This window comes from Pygoscelis adeliae, unplaced genomic scaffold (assembly GCF_000699105.1).
Source record: "Pygoscelis adeliae isolate BGI_AS28 unplaced genomic scaffold, ASM69910v1 Scaffold619, whole genome shotgun sequence".
Lineage (NCBI taxonomy): Eukaryota > Metazoa > Chordata > Aves > Sphenisciformes > Spheniscidae > Pygoscelis > Pygoscelis adeliae.
This window is the reverse complement of record NW_008825521.1, coordinates 366,214-387,588: the sequence shown is the minus strand read 5'-3', so window position 1 is coordinate 387,588 and position 21,375 is coordinate 366,214. Positions and strand designations below refer to the sequence as shown.

The 21,375-nt window shown below is 37.8% G+C and overlaps 1 protein-coding gene across 1 annotated transcript in view; it reads right to left on the bottom strand.

Annotated features, from left to right (window-relative positions):
- Positions 1-9,871: 9,871 nt before the first annotated feature.
- Positions 9,872-21,375, bottom strand: part of DENND1A (DENN/MADD domain containing 1A) — a 205,880-nt gene continuing 194,376 nt past the window's right edge. Inside the window, exon 20 of the mRNA XM_009331593.1 lies at positions 9,872-9,964. Coding sequence (XP_009329868.1) covers positions 9,872-9,964 — 93 coding nt within the window. The remainder of the gene's footprint in view (positions 9,965-21,375) is intronic.

Here is a 21,375-nt window from a genome sequence, read left to right as displayed (position 1 = left end):
ATCATCAGAAGAGTCCTCAGAGAGGAAGACTGTATAGTGTCGCAAAGGCTTTACAAGGCTGAGGGAAACAGGAAGAGAAAAGGAAGTTACCAAGTTGTCACATTCAAAGCTCCAGAGGAGAGAGAAACCAAGTGATTCGTAAGCTCTGAATCATTTCTGAATGTGACTGACTGCCACCGCAAGAGCTCTGCAGGTGAATGTTGAGCTCTACTTTTCAAGCAGAAAATACAACTCTTCTAAAAATGTCTAGGGTGCCATATAATCAGGAAGGGTACTAGACCTGCCATCACACCCGTATTGCAAAAGAAGCCAATACAGAAACCCACCTTTTCCCCACTACATTTTTTAGAGAGTTGGGCATCTTTTTGTTCTTTAGAAATACATCTTTGCTCCTCAGATCCTCTGAGCTCTGACTACAAGCAAATACTAGATCTACCTTTCTGCTTTATATTTAGACTGAGATTAGTCTGATACATGAGAGGAACTGACTTGAGGGCAACAATTCCTACTTGTATCTATTTTTGAGATCTGAAATTGCTTCACTCTAGAATAAAAACAAAACTGCCCAAGGACTTATATGAAATGCAGTTTGTCAAGTAAGGTGTATATGTTTCCTTCCTCAATGGTTAACTGCTTTCAAAGTCTGGCAGAAAAGGGACTCGAGCTAATTTCTCCTGCATCACAGGACGGTAACAATCTATGAATTTGTTAGCAGCGGCCTGGAACAAAAATCCTTTCAGATGAAAACTATTTAAAATCAGAAGTGCCTCTGCAAACACACTTTAGCTGTAATTAAAAAACAAACAAATAAAAACCAAAACAAACAAACAAAACCCCAAAAAAACCCAACCACCACCAAAAACATTTCACCAGACTTTTGACAAGAACATATTAGCCATCTTTATTTTACACACACAGGTCAGATCTCCAGGATTTGCTCTTGTATGTAATGAAGACAATGCCTAAATTCTTAGTGAATGTAAAACTAACTGTGCATGCCTATATAGGTCTGGGTAAACATACACTGTTTGGGGGATAAAAGAATAATATTTAAAGCTTGCTGAATTTATGAATTTTTTTTCTATTATTTATTGTAGCTATCAGTTGCTTCACTTAATTTTAACCAAAAACCCAGTAAATTATTCTTTTCTGCATAAAGTAGAAGCTTCTAAGATTCACTGTTTCCATTGGAGCAAATTCAGAAGTGGCTATCACTGCTTTAAACAATTAAATGCACTATCAGCTTTAGCAGAAGAGGAAAGAGTACAGGAGCAGGGTACTTAAGCAGAAATACATCGGAACAAAGAGGTTGAAGAGCATGAAGAAATTAATAGCAAATCTTGCCTCATTTGTAATGCTACAATATCCTAATCTTTAGTAAAGTATGAAGCAAGGGCTGCTGTTCATTCCCCTCTGAAACACTGAAGCTCTGGATGGCAAAAGAGCTTATAGGAAATATATTCTCACAAATTAAATATTAAGACAAATGCCTCACAAGTAACTGAAAGCAGTAAAAGCACATCGAGATTTACCAGTACTAATCAGAGGCCTCTACACCATAGCCCAGTGCTTTTTGATCTACTAAAACTCAAGGACAACATTGTATAGAGCCACCAAAACTATATGCGCTTATAATAAAACATATACTCAATTTTTAACAGCTATGTATTGTTTCTTATTTTTTCTCCCCATTTCAGTTGCATTCTGGCGTATCTAAGCCTGCATGAGTAGAAATGAAAAAAAAAACAAACCAAGAAAACCTCTTTTCAATGGCATTATAAACCACTTTTATATGTCTTATGGACCAAACAACAGGCTGATCAACACTGATAGATGTTGCTAGAGAGCATAATTTACAGGCCTCTTTTTTCTTCCCACATCCCTAGAACAATGGAAAAGAAATCACTAGGATCATAAAAGCAAACATTGTTTCTAGCCATCCAAACGAGGCCTCTTCCCCAAACATCTTCATTTTATCAACCACATATCACTGATAATATCCTAGTTATTGTAGTGAATCAAAACATACATCGTGAATGACACAAAGCAATACACAATTGAGATGGGAGCCTAATTTTGCTACTACTGAGGTCCAGAATAAAATTTGTTACTTCAGTGTAAGCAGAATCGGGCTCATCATGTGGAACAAAGGACAGGTCCTGATCCTGTAGACATCGTAGAACAATGCAAATGTATCCCACCACTATGTACGTTATAGATAAGACGAGGATATGCTGAAATCAGAACGGGATGGATAGAAAGAGAAGAATTTGATTTGTTGCCTTTATAGTACAGACATACTAACAAACTACCTCTAGTGGCAATTGAATTAATAATCAGCCTTCACTCTTTCAGTTCTTTTGTCTCAATCACTAAATAACTATATAATAAAGTTATGAAAATCAGTCTAAAAGATTAGGCCAGAAAAAGAGAAGTTGGACATGGCAACCGACAGCTCAAGAGGGCCCGAGCTGCCACTGTGAATAAATGTTTATTCACAATCAGGTCAGAGCTAATTAATAAAAAGTCTAAAATAGTGGTGGCAGTGGACGCAAGCTGATAGTGTTAAATCATAGTCTGTGGTACTCCAATTGAAGCTGTTGCATAGCTGTTCTTTTCCTCTCTTCTGCTATAATAGGCATCCAGGGAAAGTGAGGTGGTGCCACTGCGTTAAGAAAAATTTGCTTAACATTTTCTTAACTTTTTTCTTTTTTTTTCTTTTAAGAAAGTTACTATTATCCAAAAATTTCAATGTACATTAACAAAAGACTCCATCTAAAATAAATCAGAAATCAAAGATACTTTAAAAATATTTCCTTTTTGAACTTATATACACGTCTTTTTGTCTTAGGAAAGTAAATTACTATTTAACATGATTCCAGAAAATCTAAAATTATTTACAGAAATCAAAAGCGATATTGAATTTCCACATATCTTGCCGATACACTAAGTGTTTGGTAACTGCTTATAACAAATGTATTGGTGCAGTTGCCCTTAAAGCACTGCCTCCGATACCTTTTGTTTGCCTTCAGACTATGCTAAATTCAAATACATTGTGTCTGTGTGCACATATTAAATAAACTGGGAACAAACTACGAAGAAATAAGATAGGATCTTGTTGGCTAGATCATCAATTGCACTTCAGTGGAGGTCAGTGGAAATAACATTAAATATATAGCAAGTTAATAGGCACCGGTTTTGTTGCTGTTGCAAGACTCCTTAAATGAAAGTGGGATCTCATAATTAGAAAAAAGAAAGTGCTTAAGGTTCACTGTTGGTGTGCTCTGTAAGAGATTTTGGTCCAAGATAAGGGATGAACAATCTAAAATTGTCCAAGTTTAAATTTTTTATTAGCTTGAGGCACTAGAATCCAAAAAAAGTGCCTATTCCCTCATTAACCCAATTCGGCAACTCTCCTGCAGTCTGCCACCCACCACTTGCTAGAATTTCATACACAAAGAGCTGTCTCTGAAAAGGCAGGTCACAGCAAGCCCGGCTACAAGGCAGGCACTGCTGCAGTCTTAGAGGGAAAAAAGGATGTGTCCGTCACAGCTACAACCCTCATCATCTCCACATGACTGCACCAGCTCCTGCCTACCTAATCTCTTAGCTGAGTTACCATGCAGATGACTTGCTGATCTCTTTCTAATGTTTAGTTTAACATGTCTTCGGTTAGCACTAGCATATGACAGTACTGACAGCCGTGGCTGTTCCTTTTTAAATATCATGTCAGAAACACAGTGCAATAAAGCTGGGGATGCGCTCCATGGCTCTGCGTACCATTATGATAGTATGGGTTTCTTTTTTAATGAGGAAGATCTGCATCTCAGGAGCTTTTTTCATGTGACAGGATGCACGGACAAATCAGCAGCACATCACACTGGCCAAAAATGAAATGCTGACAAATGTAGATATTTCAAATTTAATTGACACCTAAATGTACTTGAGATAGAAAAAAATATATACAGAAAATGTGAGTACAGGGCATGGGAATTAATAAGGAGAATTCTGCAATAATTTTAAAAGATATTTCAGTTACAAGAAAATTAAATTTGTGTATTTTATTAACTGTGTTGCTTTTTCCTGATTATAGAGATTATGGTACAAAGGGGTAGTATGGACTTCTTGTCATTATTCTCCTAAAAAGGGCTTCCCGAATTTGAGAGAGGATTTTTTTTTTATTAATATATTTTTTTAAAGAATAGCTATACAGCAGCTCTAGGGAATTAAGGAATTTGTCCCTCTTAGACAGTAAAATGAAGAGAATGAGGGATTTGGATGCATGGGCTTTTTCTTGCCAGTATAAAATAGGAGACTCAGGACTGAGGGGATTACCTAGTAACTATTCAATCTGAACAAAGCACAGACCTATAACTGGAATTTCTTCCTGCATATTCTGAATACTCAGTACACCGGAGTGTGAGCTAACAAAAATCTTAAAACATCTATTTGATTTTTAAAGTGTCACTTTGTATACTGTGAATGTTCATAGGAGCAGACTATTTCCAGAAAAACAAAAACTTTGGCATAAAGGCTATTTTAAATTAAAACAACAAAAAAATTCATGTCACAAGTCATCCAACCAGGTAAAAAAACCAACAGCTTTTAATCACTACAGCCAGTAAAGGCAGGTAACTAATTGCTTTATAGTTTTTATGAACTTTTTACAAATTTTCTAGAGAGTTGGAAATATTAACAAAGAATTTAAAGTGGGAACAAGCTGGATGACACCTCTGCCTGCTCTAACAGATCTAGATGCAAGATTCTACAAAGTTGTTTCATATTTTTGTCCTATTACTCGGTACTAAGGATCTATTCACCAGTTTCCCCTGCAGATACCATATCTCTTTACAAAGGCAAGCTGCATACATTCAGTAAGTTCACTCCAAAGCAGACAGCAGAAATAGGCCCCAAAATTGAAGTTTCTTGTAAACCATCATACTGGAAAGGTGGGAGAGCCAGGAAGACGGGGGTTCCCAAAGGGCAGCCCTGCCTGCCTTGCTCTACGGTTCTTGTTTGGCAAGGCCTGCAACAAAACCTGCCTGCTCTCAGTACGTTTCTTTCCCATTTGCTGTCCCTTTGCTGGGCATCTGCTTTCTTGGCACCACCTTCATTGTATCTAGCTTCCTCTACACCAATTTTCCCAAGGTAGAGGGACCAAAGCACGCGCAGCGAGTCTTGTCTGCTATAGCCTGCAGTATTTTCTTTCTGATTCCAGCCCTCCTTGTTCAAATAGGTACTTGCTGGCTTAGCTTTCTTCCTAAGTAGAGATTCTTGCTTGCAGTGATGCCATGGAAAACCTTTACCATACACAAATTCTGTGTGGCAGAGCTCTGAGAGCCTGGTTACAACAACTGGAATTTAATGTGCTTTATGAGCCTGTATCATTTAACACAGCCATCATGCTGACTTCATACTAAATTCAATGTAATAACCCACTATTGCACTGCAGCCTATTTTCATTCATATGATATAAGGGAAAGCCATTAGCTTCTTTTTTTTTAATGAACTGCTGCAGCACTGACACGGGTTTAGCCAGCCCAAGAGCCTTTTGACATGCTGTTAATTGTGAGCCTGACCCTCTGATTTCCTATTTTAATTTCCTCCCACTCTGCATGCCCTGGAAGCCAGCTAGTCGGTACTTACAGAAGACAGATCCTAGAGCACTCTGGAAGCCTATTCTACATTTAATAGGAAATCTTGCTGTGGTGTAAAAGAGAGCTCTCAAAAAACTGCCTATCTGTTAAAAATGCAACATCTTATTTCTGTGAACAACTAATTTGTGTTTAAGGAGGCATGTCCCACATGTCTAGGATTGCCCCAGGTGGTAATCCAGCATTTTCTGAGCTCTCATAAAAAATTCTTCCTGTTACCTTGTAACTAAAAAAGGGTTTTTAAAAAATTATACATTTTAGATTTAATGACATTTTTAAGAATCATAAACATCACAAACCTTGAATTATTGATAAAATTGTAAAAAACCCCCACCTTTCTATTAAAATAGGAAAAAAATTAACTGAAAATTTTGGTGGGGGAAACAATAGTTCTTCCACCAGCTCTTCTAAATATGATGGTTTAACAACAGACATTAGCAATAATCTTGGGTGTTCTTTGAAGTCACTGCTCCCGCCCTCCTGTGTTTTAATTGAAGACTGATTAGAAATGAGCACAAATACCCCCAAAACAATGGTTTTCTTTTATACACCTTAAAAAAATTAACTTGGGTAACTGAAGATACAAATTTCCTAATATCATAAGAGATGCATTAATAAATGTAACAACTGACAGGATGTGTACATAATGGTTTAGTTTTCAGAGATGACACGCAACATTACAAATGGAAAAGAGGCTGCCCTGCAAAATGAGTTCGCTGGGTGTCAGGCTTGTGTAGTGGGTCAGTGGCATGGTGCCCTGAGGACCCTGTCTCCACCAGCGGGAAGGAGGATGCAAGAGTCATGGTCTGAGCAAATGGTCAGATATCCTGGGAAATGGCCCTGAAGCCTTCATGTAATCATTCAAGACCAAAAAGTTAGTGTTAGTTTTAAATATAGAAAGAAACTTCTCATTGAACAGAAGCTCCTCCTCACAAACATATCCCACACATGAGCACCCGAAAGAAGTAACTGGCTAATAATTAGTTTTGGAACCAGTGCAATTAAGCTAAATATTTTTGTTAAGTTTAGTTTAAGAAAAGCACCCCCTTAGTGCTGCTGCTGCTGCTTTCATGGAATCTCCTCAGCTCTGCAATGAGGGTACTCCAATGCTACCAAGTAACACGAGTGAAAATATATATTGTGGTGTTTTCATTCATTTTAGTATTATCCAAGAAGGAGAAAAAAAATGCAATTTTTCAGAAGAGACAACACCTGGCTTTATGTTTTCATTTCAGAACAATACAGGAAGATTATTTCTTACTGTGACAGAAAAAAGAAAGTTTGTGAAAAATGTCATGAAAATCCTATCTTTAATTACTATTTAAAAAAAATATTTTTCCTTTATTCAAAATGTCATTTTGAGATACAGTAAGGAAAAAAGGTCAGGATTACTGAGTCATTACCTATTTCAAAGGCACTCACCTCAAGTTATTTCTTAGGTAAGCCACTTATTTGAGCTTTAGTTAAGTACAGGTTAGATATTTCCTCTGCTTGTACTTCCGAAATCACAACTGTAGTGTCAGTGTCATCGTCGCTGCATGTCATGTGCCCCGTCTCCCCCCCGCCCCAACTTGTTTTTATCAAAACACTCTAACCAGACACCTTACAGGAGATCTGGCTGAGTGCAATATTCTACAATTAACTGTCTGGAAGTAGTTATGTCGAAGTTTCTTTTGCCACCTGAAGCTGACGACAGGAAGGAATGAAAATACATCAGTTCCTGCTGTGACACTGCATTTGAACTGGATAAAATATCGAAGCTGTGAAACATCAGGAAAAGACCACAACTGGTACCATACAGCAAGTGTCAGTGGTATTAGCAACATTACCTGTTCTTCTTCCACATCTAAAAGATGGAAAAAATCTATCACTAAAATGCTCATGAAGAAAAATAAGTCAGTTTACAGCTACAAAGCATCTTCATTATCTTTTGTAGATTATTGTCAATCGTTTTCACAAAAAAAAATTTGTAGTTTACTCTGTGAAAGCAGCTGAATTGTAAAGACTCACTAAAATTAACAGCGATAAATTAAAACCGAGTAAAATAATAATTGTAATTCAATATATTATTAGCATTAGTATAAATATTTACATTTATTTCTGTTCTGATACTGGCAGGAATTGAAAATACATGTTAGCAGTAAGCCACACTGGAATGTCAAGCAGCTTTTGAATCCAAATATGCATAATCGTTCATATGAAACACACATAATAGTTAAATTGACTCAATTATCCTTCACCCACATGCAGTGAGTCATCATATTAAATATTAAGAAAAAACTTTTATTTTAAAAATTCCTAAAATCTTTGTGCAGGGACGGCTACCACCCTGTAACAGCACAAGACCTTTTGCAGGATTTGCAATCTACTCCACAAGAGGGCAACCAAATTCCACTATAAAATGGATAAATAATTCTGTAGAATTTAAAAGTGACCATTCATTTTAGCTAAAAGCCAGAATATCTCCCCATCCTAGAGTGGCTGGGAAAAAGCTAGACACACACTTAACTTTGTGGGGCTGGGGGGACCCAACCTCCACCTCTTTTTCCCCTCAAACAGTGGTGACAGCGAACTTGTACACATGTGGGAGAAAGGTGTATTTAAAGAAACAAACTATTTTTCTTTTTATGGGATTTTAGTATCTTCAGATACAGCAAATATCCTGTAATTTCGGGCATCAGCTAAAGCATTTCACTTTACTGACAATAAAGCCCCCACAGGCTGGGACAAATAAATAATGTGAAGTGGCTAGGATATAAGCAATTACTTTGTGCTGCAGGTAGAGATTAATTACAAGGAAATCTCTGTGACAGATTAGATCAGTGCAACCATCTTGTGGCCCCTTAGTCTTTTGCTCATAGTCTGTGAGCAGTTCCAGTGTGACTTCCCATGCTAAGGCTGCACTGCCACAACACTGGACATTTGGAAAATGCTACTCCACTCACTGTTCCAAGGACAGCATCAAAGATGCTTCACGTGTGGGGAACACCAGTTTAATCGTGCCACATGGCTTGGAAAATGGATACTGGCTCTGTTGCCTGCTGTTTTTACCTCACTGCGCAGTTGCTTCCTCTGGAGTGCCAAGCAGGTCCGTCCCTACTCTAGCCACATTTTTCACAACACCTTCTTCTCAGATCAACCGCCCCAGGCAAAACGTACAGTTCTTAAGATTCCTAAATTCTGAACTGAGAGGAGGCAACCTGCTTATTCCAACCGTTAAGAAGTGCAGCTAATACCAGCCTCTGTAACCAATCAGAACTTAGTGCTGTTGAATCTTTTGTACTTCTGAACTGTTGAAGTAGCTACAATCTGAAGAAATCAAATAAATTTAAATCCAAAATGCATATTGATGCAGCCTACACGTATATTTGTCACGCACAATAGTGTCTTTTGGGCTATGTTGGTAAGGTTCAATATCTCCATTCTCTTTTTAGGTTTTCACTTGATGGCCCATTGTTTAACTCAACTATGGCAACACTTTAAGAATATCTGCAACAATACACAGTATTGTTTTCTTTGTAAAAAGTACTTTAATATGTGACATTCATGAAACTATCTGAAAAAGTCTTGCCAAGGTAACAGAATATACTGTTCATAGGAACAAGAGAAATGTTGGAAACCAACACATTTTATGCACTAGCAGTAAGCTACAGCAGTACAACTTATTTGGAACATTACCCCTGTTTACTTCATAGTCAAATCTAAAGAGATGATAAATTGCTAGTACTTTGGAAGACAGTTAAGCTCTACAAGCCTTCACTATAGAGCTCATTGCAGACCTTCTGTTAACGGGACTCTTAACAAGCATGAGACACAACCCTTACTGCCATCACTATAAACGAAACAATTCTGTATCTTCCAGGTAAGCCTGGCAAGAACAGTGGATTTGCAGGGATGTGGCTAACAATTTCATTTAAAGCATAGTTCAAAACGAAACAACAAAGAAATGAACAGACTTCCAAAACCTGAAAACTTTCACTAAACAGGCTGATCAGATCATGTCTAACTTGGCAAAAGAGAATTTTCCAATAAGTAAACTTCGGTTTCTTGCTTTTTCACACTTCCTCTAAAATGTTCCAAAAATTAACACACAATTTTTTTGTTAGTTAAAAAATTACTTTGATCTGTAGTATTTTTTAAATTTCTCCTTTGGCTAGTTCCAGTTCTGAATGCACTGTTTGTTGACACAACTAGAGAGAAGCAGAGCAGCAAAGTACTTACTGTTCTGGACTAGAAACTGAAGTCCTTCTTCCTTCCACAGCAATATTGCTCTTGGGTCTCTTAACAACATGAGGTCTTGGCGGGCGAACCTATTACATACACACACAGAAGACATTTCATCAAATACTTCAAGTTGATCAAACAACAGACATAAATAACAAAACACGCATAAACACCTTAAGGTATCTTCCATTGAGAATTGCTTTTAAACTTCTTTATTTTCTGTGCCACAACAATGTTACAAATGAATATAGCTATACAAATGAATATAAAGTATGAATATAAACTACAGGGACCCATAACTTGTTTAAGGACAAAAACCCACGTTTTTGAATAGCAAATGAAACATATCTGCTTGTCACTGACTGTTAGCTATTAGCAAAGCAACAAAAATTTGTTCCACTGTCCTGTTTGGTACAGGCTAAATTTCTGATAAAAGCTTCCCTAAATGTGAGCTTCCCCTTGTACAGTTAGTTGATAGAGTAAAATTGGAAAATCCTGTGTGTTGCTGTGTATTATATTGGAAAGTGGAGTTCAGCTCTGACATCACGATCCTTTTGTCCACTTATTCATAGGAACCCAACTTCTCAAGTGAAGACTTCTGTGTAAGGGAGCACTGAAAAATTTGTACTTAGAATAAACGTTATAACATGAAAAACATAGCTCATTCTTCATTAAAAATTTGCTTCCTTTCAGCAGCTGAACAGAAACGCTTGCCAGACATATTATCATTATCACCCCTAATGTTATGTTAGTGTATCTTTTGTTGTCTGTAATAAAACCCAAAGCTTTCTGTGGAAGATGATGTTGCTGCTAATCCAATCTTAAATAACATATCCATCACCTTCTAGTGTTCAGATATCAAGCTTAATCTACTTGCAAACAAGCTTTACTTCACGGAAAGGAATAAGCACAACATGACTACTAAATAGGCGAAGTTTGTGCATGTGCCTACCTATACTAGTGAGTAATCCTGTTGATGAACTTATCCCTTTGAGTCCAATGTGGGAATGAACATTTGCAGCACTGGGATCAGCCTGTACAAACAAGCTTTCCATTTTTTATTAAGAAAGTACTACCTTACCTGAAATGGAGTCTGATTTGTTGGCTTAGCTGAATGTGAGCTTTAACGGAAATCCCCAAAGCCCTCAAATAAAGTTAGGAATAAACCTCAACTTCTGACCTCCCTGAGCTTGTGCTCCCTTAATAGCCACAATACAAAGGGAGCTGTTAAAGGCCTACAGCCTAAGCGCTCTTTGGATGACTAATGAATTTGTTTGCAATGATAGAATAGATGCAGGTTTCCCCCCACCTCTGCAAGTTTTTGGGGTTTTTTGTTTGTTTGTTTTTGTTTGGTTTTTTTGTTGTTGTTGGGTTTTTTTAAATTATTATTTGTTGGGGGTGGGGTCTTTCTGGGCTTTTTCTTTTTTTCTTTTTTCCCAGGCACATAAACCTCAAATTTTCTTCCCAGGAAAAAGCCACCGAATTATGTGTAGTGTTTCTGCACTACACAACAATATGCAGAAGATAGTGGCAGGATTATTGTATTGAATTTTCATTTCAAAGGAAATGGTGTACAGCAGATATGATGAAGAAATTCAGAGATGTATTGCCACTATTTCTTAGGAAAAAGGGCTTATAAAAAGGTCAGATGTTAAGGTCTTGAAGATCAGTCCCCACACAAGGCTGCTCCTCTCTACAATAGACGGCTTAAGAATGTGAATTTATGGCAGGAATGGAAGGATTAAGTTTGTGGCAACTTCAACTGAACTTGCAACGTGGTGAAACATGGGGAAAAGAACAACAGAGCTAATTAGAAGAGCTGAGCTGTCAGAGTGCGGCTGAATGGCTCGGTGCCAACAAACAAAAGGAATGGGCTGGCAATCAGCAGGATCGATGAAGAATACTGCTTCATTAGGGTTGATAAAAACAGAGAGAGCGAGCAAGAGAGAGCGAGTGCGTGCAAGAGAGGGGGGAGAGAAGCAAGAGGAATTGGGGGGAGAAGAGAGCGAGAAGGAGAAAGAGAAAAAAAGAGGAAGAAAGAAACCTGTTTAATTAAATCCGAGCTGGAGGATGATGTGTAAAGCTGGCTTGTCATCATGCTGTGAACACTTTCACCTTTTGGGTGGTACCCTGGGGGAGTGATGGTGATGAAGGGGAGAGATGAGAGTTTTGGATGGCTCCAGGGGGCCACCAGACCAGTAAAGTGCAGGGTGACATGCTAAGTAGGATTTAGAGCATTGTTCATGGGGGACTGCAGGGAAAAGGCAGGAATCAAGCCAATTTCTTGCTGGATTTTGAGCTTTATGTAGCCAAATAGGCAAGGTTAAATGCTTATCAAATGCAAAAGTATGAAAGAAATCCAATTACATGAGCACACAGCCAAAAGAATAAAGGTAAACATCCAGTACAGAAGGGTTAAATGTGCTTATTACTGTCCCCATCAACTTTATGCATAATTATTATATTTTAACTTTTTCTAATTGAATGACGTTTCCAAACAGCCACTATTAATCCAAACAGGTCTCTATTAATTATAAGTAACAACTCACTCTCTTTCATAATACCACCACAACTCATTTCCAAAACAGCAGAATGCAAAGAACCTATCTGTTCTGCTTCCTTAACCTTTCTTTGGTCTGTGTTTTTGTTTCTATTATTAGTAATGACTCATATTGCAAGGTCTAGTGCCCACAGATTCCTCCTCATAACATATATCCTGAAAACAGCAAGTATTTCTCAGCAATTCTGGTACTATGGGGACTTGGTTGGAAGAGCAGAGGGACCTGGTGTCCTTATTCAGTGCTTGCTGTAAAAGGCTAGGAAAAATTACTTGCTGATACCCACCTCTGTAATGTATGCCAAGACTAAGAGAGGGAAAAAGCAGCCTGCACAAAGTATTATTTACACACACAAAAATGCGTTTCAACTATTAAAAGCCAAATAACAGTTCTGAATAACAACAAATTTATGTATATTTGGTACAAGCATATTTTTGGAAGTGATTATAATCATTTACATTTATCTTGAATTTCCTCTTGATGAATGAAGCATTTCTGTTCCACTTAGTGACACAGCTAGATGAATGCAACAGGAGCTTTTAGTATTACATTTACAACCTTTTATCAATCACATTGGCAGCAAAGACAGTTGACACAAACACATTATAGCGAGGACTATTAATGCACTACAGCTGGGAGATTAAACAGTCTTAGCAAGACTTTGATGTAATATATTACTCAATCTGAACAATACTGTTTAGCAACTTTTGTACAGAGGAATCGCACTGTGCCCTCGTACAGCTGCCAAACCCAAAACAAGAGGGCTATGAAGCACTATGGGAACCCCATGGTACCATGGAAGGTTTGTTCCTAGTGTAACGTATCTGGGAGGGTCTCAAATATCAATTTTGTTTAAGAGAACACATATAAGCATAGTCAATGCTACCTTTTAAACACAGAAAACAGAAATCTTCAGAGCAGGAATCCATAAAAATGACTCTGTTAAGCTAAACACCCGGAGTTAAAAAGAGGGAAGAAAAGAAACACATGCTATTGAAATGTAACGTAGGAACATGCACCAAAGATCAAAAGTTAACACACACCCAAGTGCACTTGTTAACCAGTTGCCTGCTCATCAGAAACATATTTTTAACAAGTTTTAGCAAGATTAGATTTGAAAACTTGCATCTCTCTCTTTCTTACGCATGTACGTGTATGTATAAGGAAGCAAGGAGTAAGACTTATTTGCCTTTTGGGGGAATTATATTCATAAAGCAAAAGTCCTGAATAGAAATAAATATCTTCCAAGGCTGTTGCAAAAAACAACACCCCTTCTAAACTGATACCACTTTCCTGTACTACTAAAAAAAAAAAAAAAAAAAAAATCACTGGTGCAGATCCAGCACAGTCTCCAGTTTTAAAGCCATCTGGCATAGTCAATATGTAACAATTGTCCTACAGTTAGTGTTTTGAATGAAAAACTGCTGAGATAAGGTATCCCTGCCTAATACAGTACAGGTATTGCACTGAGAATAATTTCTGTGTAGTTCTTCTATGTAACAGTCATTTCCTCTGGCCAACATGCTGTGCCTACATTTTTTATCCTACGTAATTACATAGAGTCCCAGCTTGCATTTTAAATGAACATAAAGTATATATGTATATCATCCACAATGTGGTACTAATGTTCTACCGCCCAAATATAGACTCCGCTTTCTTCATGTGTATTCACTCATCTATTCCATGGAGAAAAATTAAGCGTCCCAAATTAATTTAAAGCATTTCTCTTCAGAATTCTGCTTCCTTTCATATTTGAGTTTAGTGCAAGTCTTCAAAAGCTCACTGGCTAAAAACTTATGCCAGCGCAGCAAGACTTTTTGTTTAAGAAATCACTGCAAAAGTAAAAACAAATGGTGCAACAGCAGCATCAGTTACCTGCAGAACTGACTGAAAGCTGCAGAACCCATCAAAGAAAAGCAGAATAAATGCAGGTCCCAGGGCTGTGCCGCAGCAGAGAAGAAGGGAGTTTAGGAGCATAATTCACACATTGCTTTTTTGCAAAGTTTGACAATCCAAACTACCAAGGTTTAGTAATGCTACTAAGAGCGTAATTCAGGCAGTGTTAAGCTGTGGCAGTGAAACAAAACTACCAGCTACTCACGGGCCTAGATGAACGCTGTATCTTTGGAGGCGGTGGCCGAGGCGGACGGAGTCTTTGCTGCTGTATCAAAGTGGAAACTAAATTAAATAGTCACCTACATGAAAACACCTCTGATTTTGTGGCAAAAGCAGTATGAGTGGATGACAACGTGATTTACCTTAACTTCATACTCACCTCACAAAACGCAATTTTTCTTTTTTTCCCCCCCAAAACAGTGACAAATCTCATGACCTACAAAGTGCCACAACAGGAAAGGTAGCTATACCTGCCTGCTGATGTAGGCTTTAACATAGCTTATGTTAAACCAAAGGTAGCACAATCAGCACTCCAGACCAGATCATCTAAAATTTACTGAGACAACAAAGACGCTTAAGGCAGATTCTTGGACCTTTAGGTCCAAGTGTTCTAGACAACATTTATGCAAATGGAAGGAATCCTGCAAAGCAGGATATTCAAAAAAGCTTTCACTAAAATCTCAAGAGTGATTTTAGTGCTTATGAAAACTTATGGTAAAGGCCTCAAACCAGCAAAGACATTTAAGAGCATGGGAAAAAAACCTAAGGCAATTAAACTTTTCATACACTTAAAGATGAGCACATGTTTAGATACTGTACTGGATCAAGGTTTAAATGCATTGCCTAGAGCAAAGTGTGTACTGCCATTGTAAAGAAAACTAAAAGCCCCATGACCAACAGTTCTAATGAAGACAGAACAGTGCATTAAGACACCTATTTTTGTCTCCCATTTTTTAAATTAGCAGTTGGCCAACTCATTGCTTTGTAACAGCACTGGAGCTATTCCAATCCAGTTGCTTTTGACTGAGCCAGCAGCATGACTCTCCTCACACAGATGGCATCTTAAGGTATAGTCTGTTAGACAAGGAATCCACTGACAATTAACAAGATTCTAAATAAGACCATCCTAAAGTACAACTTTGATATTGAGAACAAGATTAAAGTTAATGTCCTTTCTGTGGCAGCTTGTGTACATGTATTAGCACTTCAAGAGAGAAGTAGAGCCCTCAGCGAGGAGTACACAGGAACGTCTCTGAACGCCTGCTTGACCAGACAACGACAACTGCATCACTGCCCCCAGCCCACAGTGCCTTCCATAGACAAAACCCCATCAGTCGTACAGAGAAGGAATAGGAACTGGCAGTGGGAGTCAGCTTCTTCAGACAGAAAAAGAAAGCTTACGCAGATTACTGTATTTCTTTCCAAAAAAGATTCCAGATTCATACCTCCAGAGTTCTTGACTTCTTACTAGCATAGTCTTTATTCTAGATTGACAGACATTCTCTCTCAACTACCCTCACACTGTGTAATAGTACAACTCCAGCCTACCCTTTTTCACACCATTTTCATTCTCTTCTTGTATCTCTTCAGACTTTTCTTTCAAATTTCCCATTAAATTACACTTTTGCATTCATTGGTTCATTTCTCCTTACTTGTGTTGTCAATGAAGGAGTGCCAGACTGCACACATGTACTTGGGTCAGCTTTCTGGGGGTGCGGGTCGGGGGGGGGAATGACACTTGGGATGGAGAGCTGAAGCCAGAACTATTCCATCTGATAGCTTCCCTCTGTATTTTCCAAGAAAGCAAGTATGAAAACAAAGAGAACAAAGAGAGAAATGACAGGGTGGCGAGCTGAGGTGGCTGCCATTAGCCCTAGTGAACTGTTTCTCTTCTGTACCTTATATTACTCAATTCAGTCACAGAAGTTGAGTTATGCTGCTGTGTATCTTCCCGTCTCATCTGCGCAGGCTGAGAGCACAATCTTAAAATATATTTAACTTCTGTTACGTGACATAGCATACTTATTTTCCGTTATGTTTCAGAAGCATAATGGAACAGCTGAAAAATCTGAAATTTGCACTTTTCTAGTTACTTAAAAGGCATTCACTTACTACCTAGCAACTTAGGCAAAGTATTTGATGATGCAGAAAAACAAGACGCAATTATTATTAATTTATTTTTTCAAATTTTTTATGCCTACTGCATATATACTTCCCTTTGCTATTTTTTCTCTTCTACTTACCTAGAAATTGTTAACATTTCTACATTAGAAAATTCTTAAGTAGGTTATTTAGGTGGGAAATTTAAGTATTTTCCTAAAGCCATGATTAGTAGTATCTTGAGCACTATTTATTTTCCAGTACTATTTTAATTCTGGACAAGTATGTTTTTATTGATATAAGAATTACAAGGTGCTGCTTAATATGTTAATGTTATAATTTCTTCAGTATTAGTTCATATCACTGGACATGAGGGGTTTTTGTTTCAAACACCATACTACAGCCCAGGAAGCTTCTTTGATTTGGGAATCAGTTTTTCCTTTCTACAGCAAAAGCCAGGATAATTTTTAAGGAAACACTGCAAGGCTGCAGCATCAACAGTATTAGCTGATGAACCAATGGTAGTATTATTAAAGCTTCTGAAAAAAGGGTGACAAAGGCAGGCCCTTCAGAGAGCAAGACAGACAGACAACACAGTAGCTGAGGATTACCTCCCAGCAAGATAGTCAATACATTGATTACAGTCACTGCAAGGACATGTACAACTGAACTTTACTTACCCATCCACGTACTTGCTGAAGGAAAAATATTTTTCTGAGAAGATGTGACAGGATTTGTTAATTATCTGCCACATCACTGTTCGATTAGACAATGGCAATAAAATCAAGCTTTAAATATTTGGGGGTATCTGAAAACTACGCTTTGTGTTAAGAGTCACCAATATTGGTACCCTTTTCAGCTGAATTACTGATGTGAACTGAAGAAGTCAGAGAGTACACAAAAGAGTAAGAGCATTAGATATTCCAGTACAACGTGGAGGAGTTTAATAGGACCACCATCTCATTGCATACTCCTTGCCTGTAGCCAAACCACACGCAGCATTAATACTTTACTCTGTTAGTCCTAATTGACCAACAATTACAAGTCAGACCTTAAAACATCATGATGTTGGCCTAGAACTCAAAACTGTATATACATGGGTTTTTTTCCTTTTGGCCTCTGCATGATAAGTGTAAGCCCACATTGCTTTCAATTTTTCTCTCATTTCAAGAGGGTCAAAAACACTCTTCTCTAATATGAGCTGTGATTCTCATTTAATTACTCAATTCCAGGACCAAGGACTACTGAAGACAGAATTTCTCAAGGTTTATGATATACGCATGATATCTACACTTACCGAGGGTTACCTCAGCTTCCATTTTATTTGGGGATAGTGAAGTGACATAGATTTTAAAAAAAATATTTCTTTACTTAATTATTTGTGATTCAGATAGACTTTTTTTTTAACATAATATAAAATCATAAGCTCAAGTATGATGTCATACCTGCAGTCATCTCTTCCCAGCATTCTCGTTTTTACTAAGCTTTCTGTTGGTATCAGCATTGATTCATCTTGCTGCTCTTCCAAACTTACCTTTTCACTGACTGAACTCTCCTCTTCTCTCACTGAAGTTATCACATGACAAATCAATGCCACACAGACTGACATCTTGAATTCCAGGTGGATTTCCCCCCAGCCACAATTTACTGATAAATCTATAGCTTTGAAGAGTCAGAATCTAAACTCCTTATGAATCTACCCTAAAAAAAAAATATTCAAATTCATGACCTTGCTACAAGATTTGCCAGTGAAAGAAAGGATGGATAGCTGCTTTTTCAGTCATCTGTTGCATCAACATCTTGAGAAGCTTTCCTCAGACAGCACTTAAAATTCTGCATCCATCTACTGAAAAGTTTCTTGTTTCTCCTCTGGAGCAGCTGGTACTTTTCTCTGCAAGTGGCAAGATACCGGACAAGACACATGATACACAAGGTGAGTCTATACAAGAAGCAGCACTGAAACACTCCAGCAAAAGTTTCAACTGGCTTATTTTTGGTCAAGATTCTGTAGTGCAAAATTCAGTTAGATGGCAAAGGAGGCAAAGGAGGCAAAGGAGGCAAAGGAGGCAAAGGAGGGAAAGGAGGGAAAGGAGGGAAAGGAGGGAAAGGAGGGAAAGGAGGGAAAGGAGGGAAAGGAGGGAAAGGAGGGAAAGGAGGGAAGGAAGTTTTTTTTCCTTTCTCTAGATCATAGGAAGTTTTCAGACAGAATGCTCTAGTTTGCCCAAGGACAGAACAAGCACATGCTAGGGCACATTTTGTGCAAGTATCATTTTAGTTCTATTTAAGTGAAAATAAAAATTACCCTATACATTCATGTATAAGCCAAGAGTTTCCACCTGAAATACAAACTCAGGTGAGGAGAAGACAGTGAGACTTCCAGGCAAATAAGCAAACTACCACATAAAAACTATCTGAAGAAAATAATTTCACAGACATATGACATGTTCCTGATGCAAAATTTAGAAGTAGTTATTTGGTGTACATACCAGAGGTAGGATTTCTCTCATATTAGGTTTCTGTTTATATGCAGGTCAGCACACAGGGTCCATACAATGCTATGACAAACTGGGCGGGGGGGGGGCAGGTCTGGTGAAGGAAAGGAGTTATAACTCAGCCAAATACCCTCCTAAAATGAGATCCCAACAGTGCTTTCTGAACAAGCAGAAAGACAAATGCTGAAGTTTCATTTTCAAGGATGCTTAGATCTAGGAGCAGTGCATGCATAAACTACATCTGCTCCCACAGTAGTGCAGGCAGTGGCAGAAGTCACACAATCCTCCTAAGAGCTGGACTAAGGCAGGCTCTTTGTATCCATGCACTGAGCTGAAGGAAACGAACTGGTCCCATAGTCCAGATCTAAAGGGGATAAGGTTAATACTAAACTGCGCACAGTGGCTGAGTTAACTACAAAAACTGGAGTGAAGAAAGGGGTTTGGTGAAGCAGGAGAACACATAGTCAGTTGGCATTTGTACACAAAGGGCCTCTATCAGACATTTCCTGATGCTACTGATCAAACAGAGGCAGTTTTCTTTGGGTGATGGTTACAGGCAGATCTATTCAGTGACAGTGAACTACGCCTTTGCAGGAGCTAATACTTTCATATCCTTATCCTGTCACTGGATTATTTTTTCCAGCTGAGATTTAAATATCACATATGATTAAGCTTTCATCTCTGATCAAAAAATAATTCTATGTGTTTCCACAATAAAGACACATACAAATACTGCTTTGGGAAAAGATTAAAGGTGTAGAAACTTTTGCGTCTCTTGGACTTTTAAATAGGCATTGTGTTAACTCTCGGAACTGTGACCTCAGTACTTGTAACAACACAGTCAAATCCAACAGTCAGATTCAAATTTATCTTATCCACTGAAGTGCTACCAGAAATAAAGTTCATTTTGAGGTCCTGTATGCATTGCACCACATATTACATTTCTGAACCCTAGAGAGATATGAATAGAACGATAAGACAAAGCTACATATTCACAGCAGCGTGTTCTCTCCTTTAAATATGGATAGGGAAATAGTATGGCTTAAATCAGTGTTGTGAGGCATAGAAAAGAATAGGCAAAGGGCAGTGAGGAGTAACTGACATGGAGGTCCACCAGGAGGTAACAGTTATGTGCCCTTTACCAGAACTTCATTTTTAATGTTGATGTTAGTATCTGTCACCAGAATGGGATAAGCAAGTATATTCAAACTATATGAAGACCATATTTACTGAAAAAGCCACTGATTTGAAGTTAATTTGTTAATGCAGCAAAACACGTTGTTTCTAAAAGGTCAGTAGGGGAAGCTGTGTTGGAATATCAACTTAATTACCTGTGCTGTAAGGATGAATGGATACAAAACAGCACATGGCTACATTGCTAAAAGCTGCTAAATTGCTATTCTAGGTATGTTCCTAAATGTATATACTATAGTTTTTTCTACGAAGGCGAGAAATGTCTAAATTAGCACTTTCTTACCAATAGCTGTTTACCAGCATATGTTTTTACTCTAGATATTTTCTTAATTGTTTTGTTCTAAATACTTCTGAAGCAACAAGACAGAAAATTTGCAGAAAGCCAATTTTATGACTGCAGATCTGGCACTGTTTTACTAATTATCAGACAAGTGATTTTAAGCTATGAGATGCTGGAGGAAAAAAATCTTACATTCACCTTTACACTGTAAAAATACTATTTAAAAATTACAGATGCCTCATTTAATAAAGTAGCTATTATATATCCAAGGAATTTTCACAATACAGCTATTTAGGTTTTTTTATACTAGAGAAGATATTACAAAAAGGTCATTTTTGGTCTGCAAGGTAACAGCTCGTGAGCAGAATATTATCTCAAACTAATTGTGGATGTCTGTTGAGATTTTTTTTTAAAGTGGTATTCAAAACAGAGCCTTTATGAGTAAATTAGAGGTGCTATTTCATGTGCAGCAACAAGTGCAACTAGAAAAAATGCATAAAGGAAACACAACTAGATGAAAATTGGTTTGTAAGTACACATAGAAAGAAATGTTTCTGTCTCTCCATTAGTAGTGAAGGGTGTTTCTAATAATCTCCAAAGCAAAACTTTTCTACATGCATATCTTATTTCCTTCAGAAATTCAGGACTGGTTTAAAAACTGCTAGTATGTTTTAAAGACAATCTGACATGGGAGAGAGATGCACTGTCCTGAATGTACCCATGCTCAAACACATCACGCTGCAAAAGATCTGAAGTGCTGACTTTGGAAGAATATGCTGGACCTCAACTGAACACTCAATAAAAAAAAAAAGAGGGGGGGGGGGAAAATAACAACACAGAGAGCTGACTTCAATCCTGAGGGAGGAGAGAAGACCACCAAAAGAAACTGAAGTAGGAATAAAATACATTGAATGCCTAAGCAGTGAATTGTTTTCTTGAACGCTTGGCAAACTTGTGTGGGAATCTGGGAATCAAAG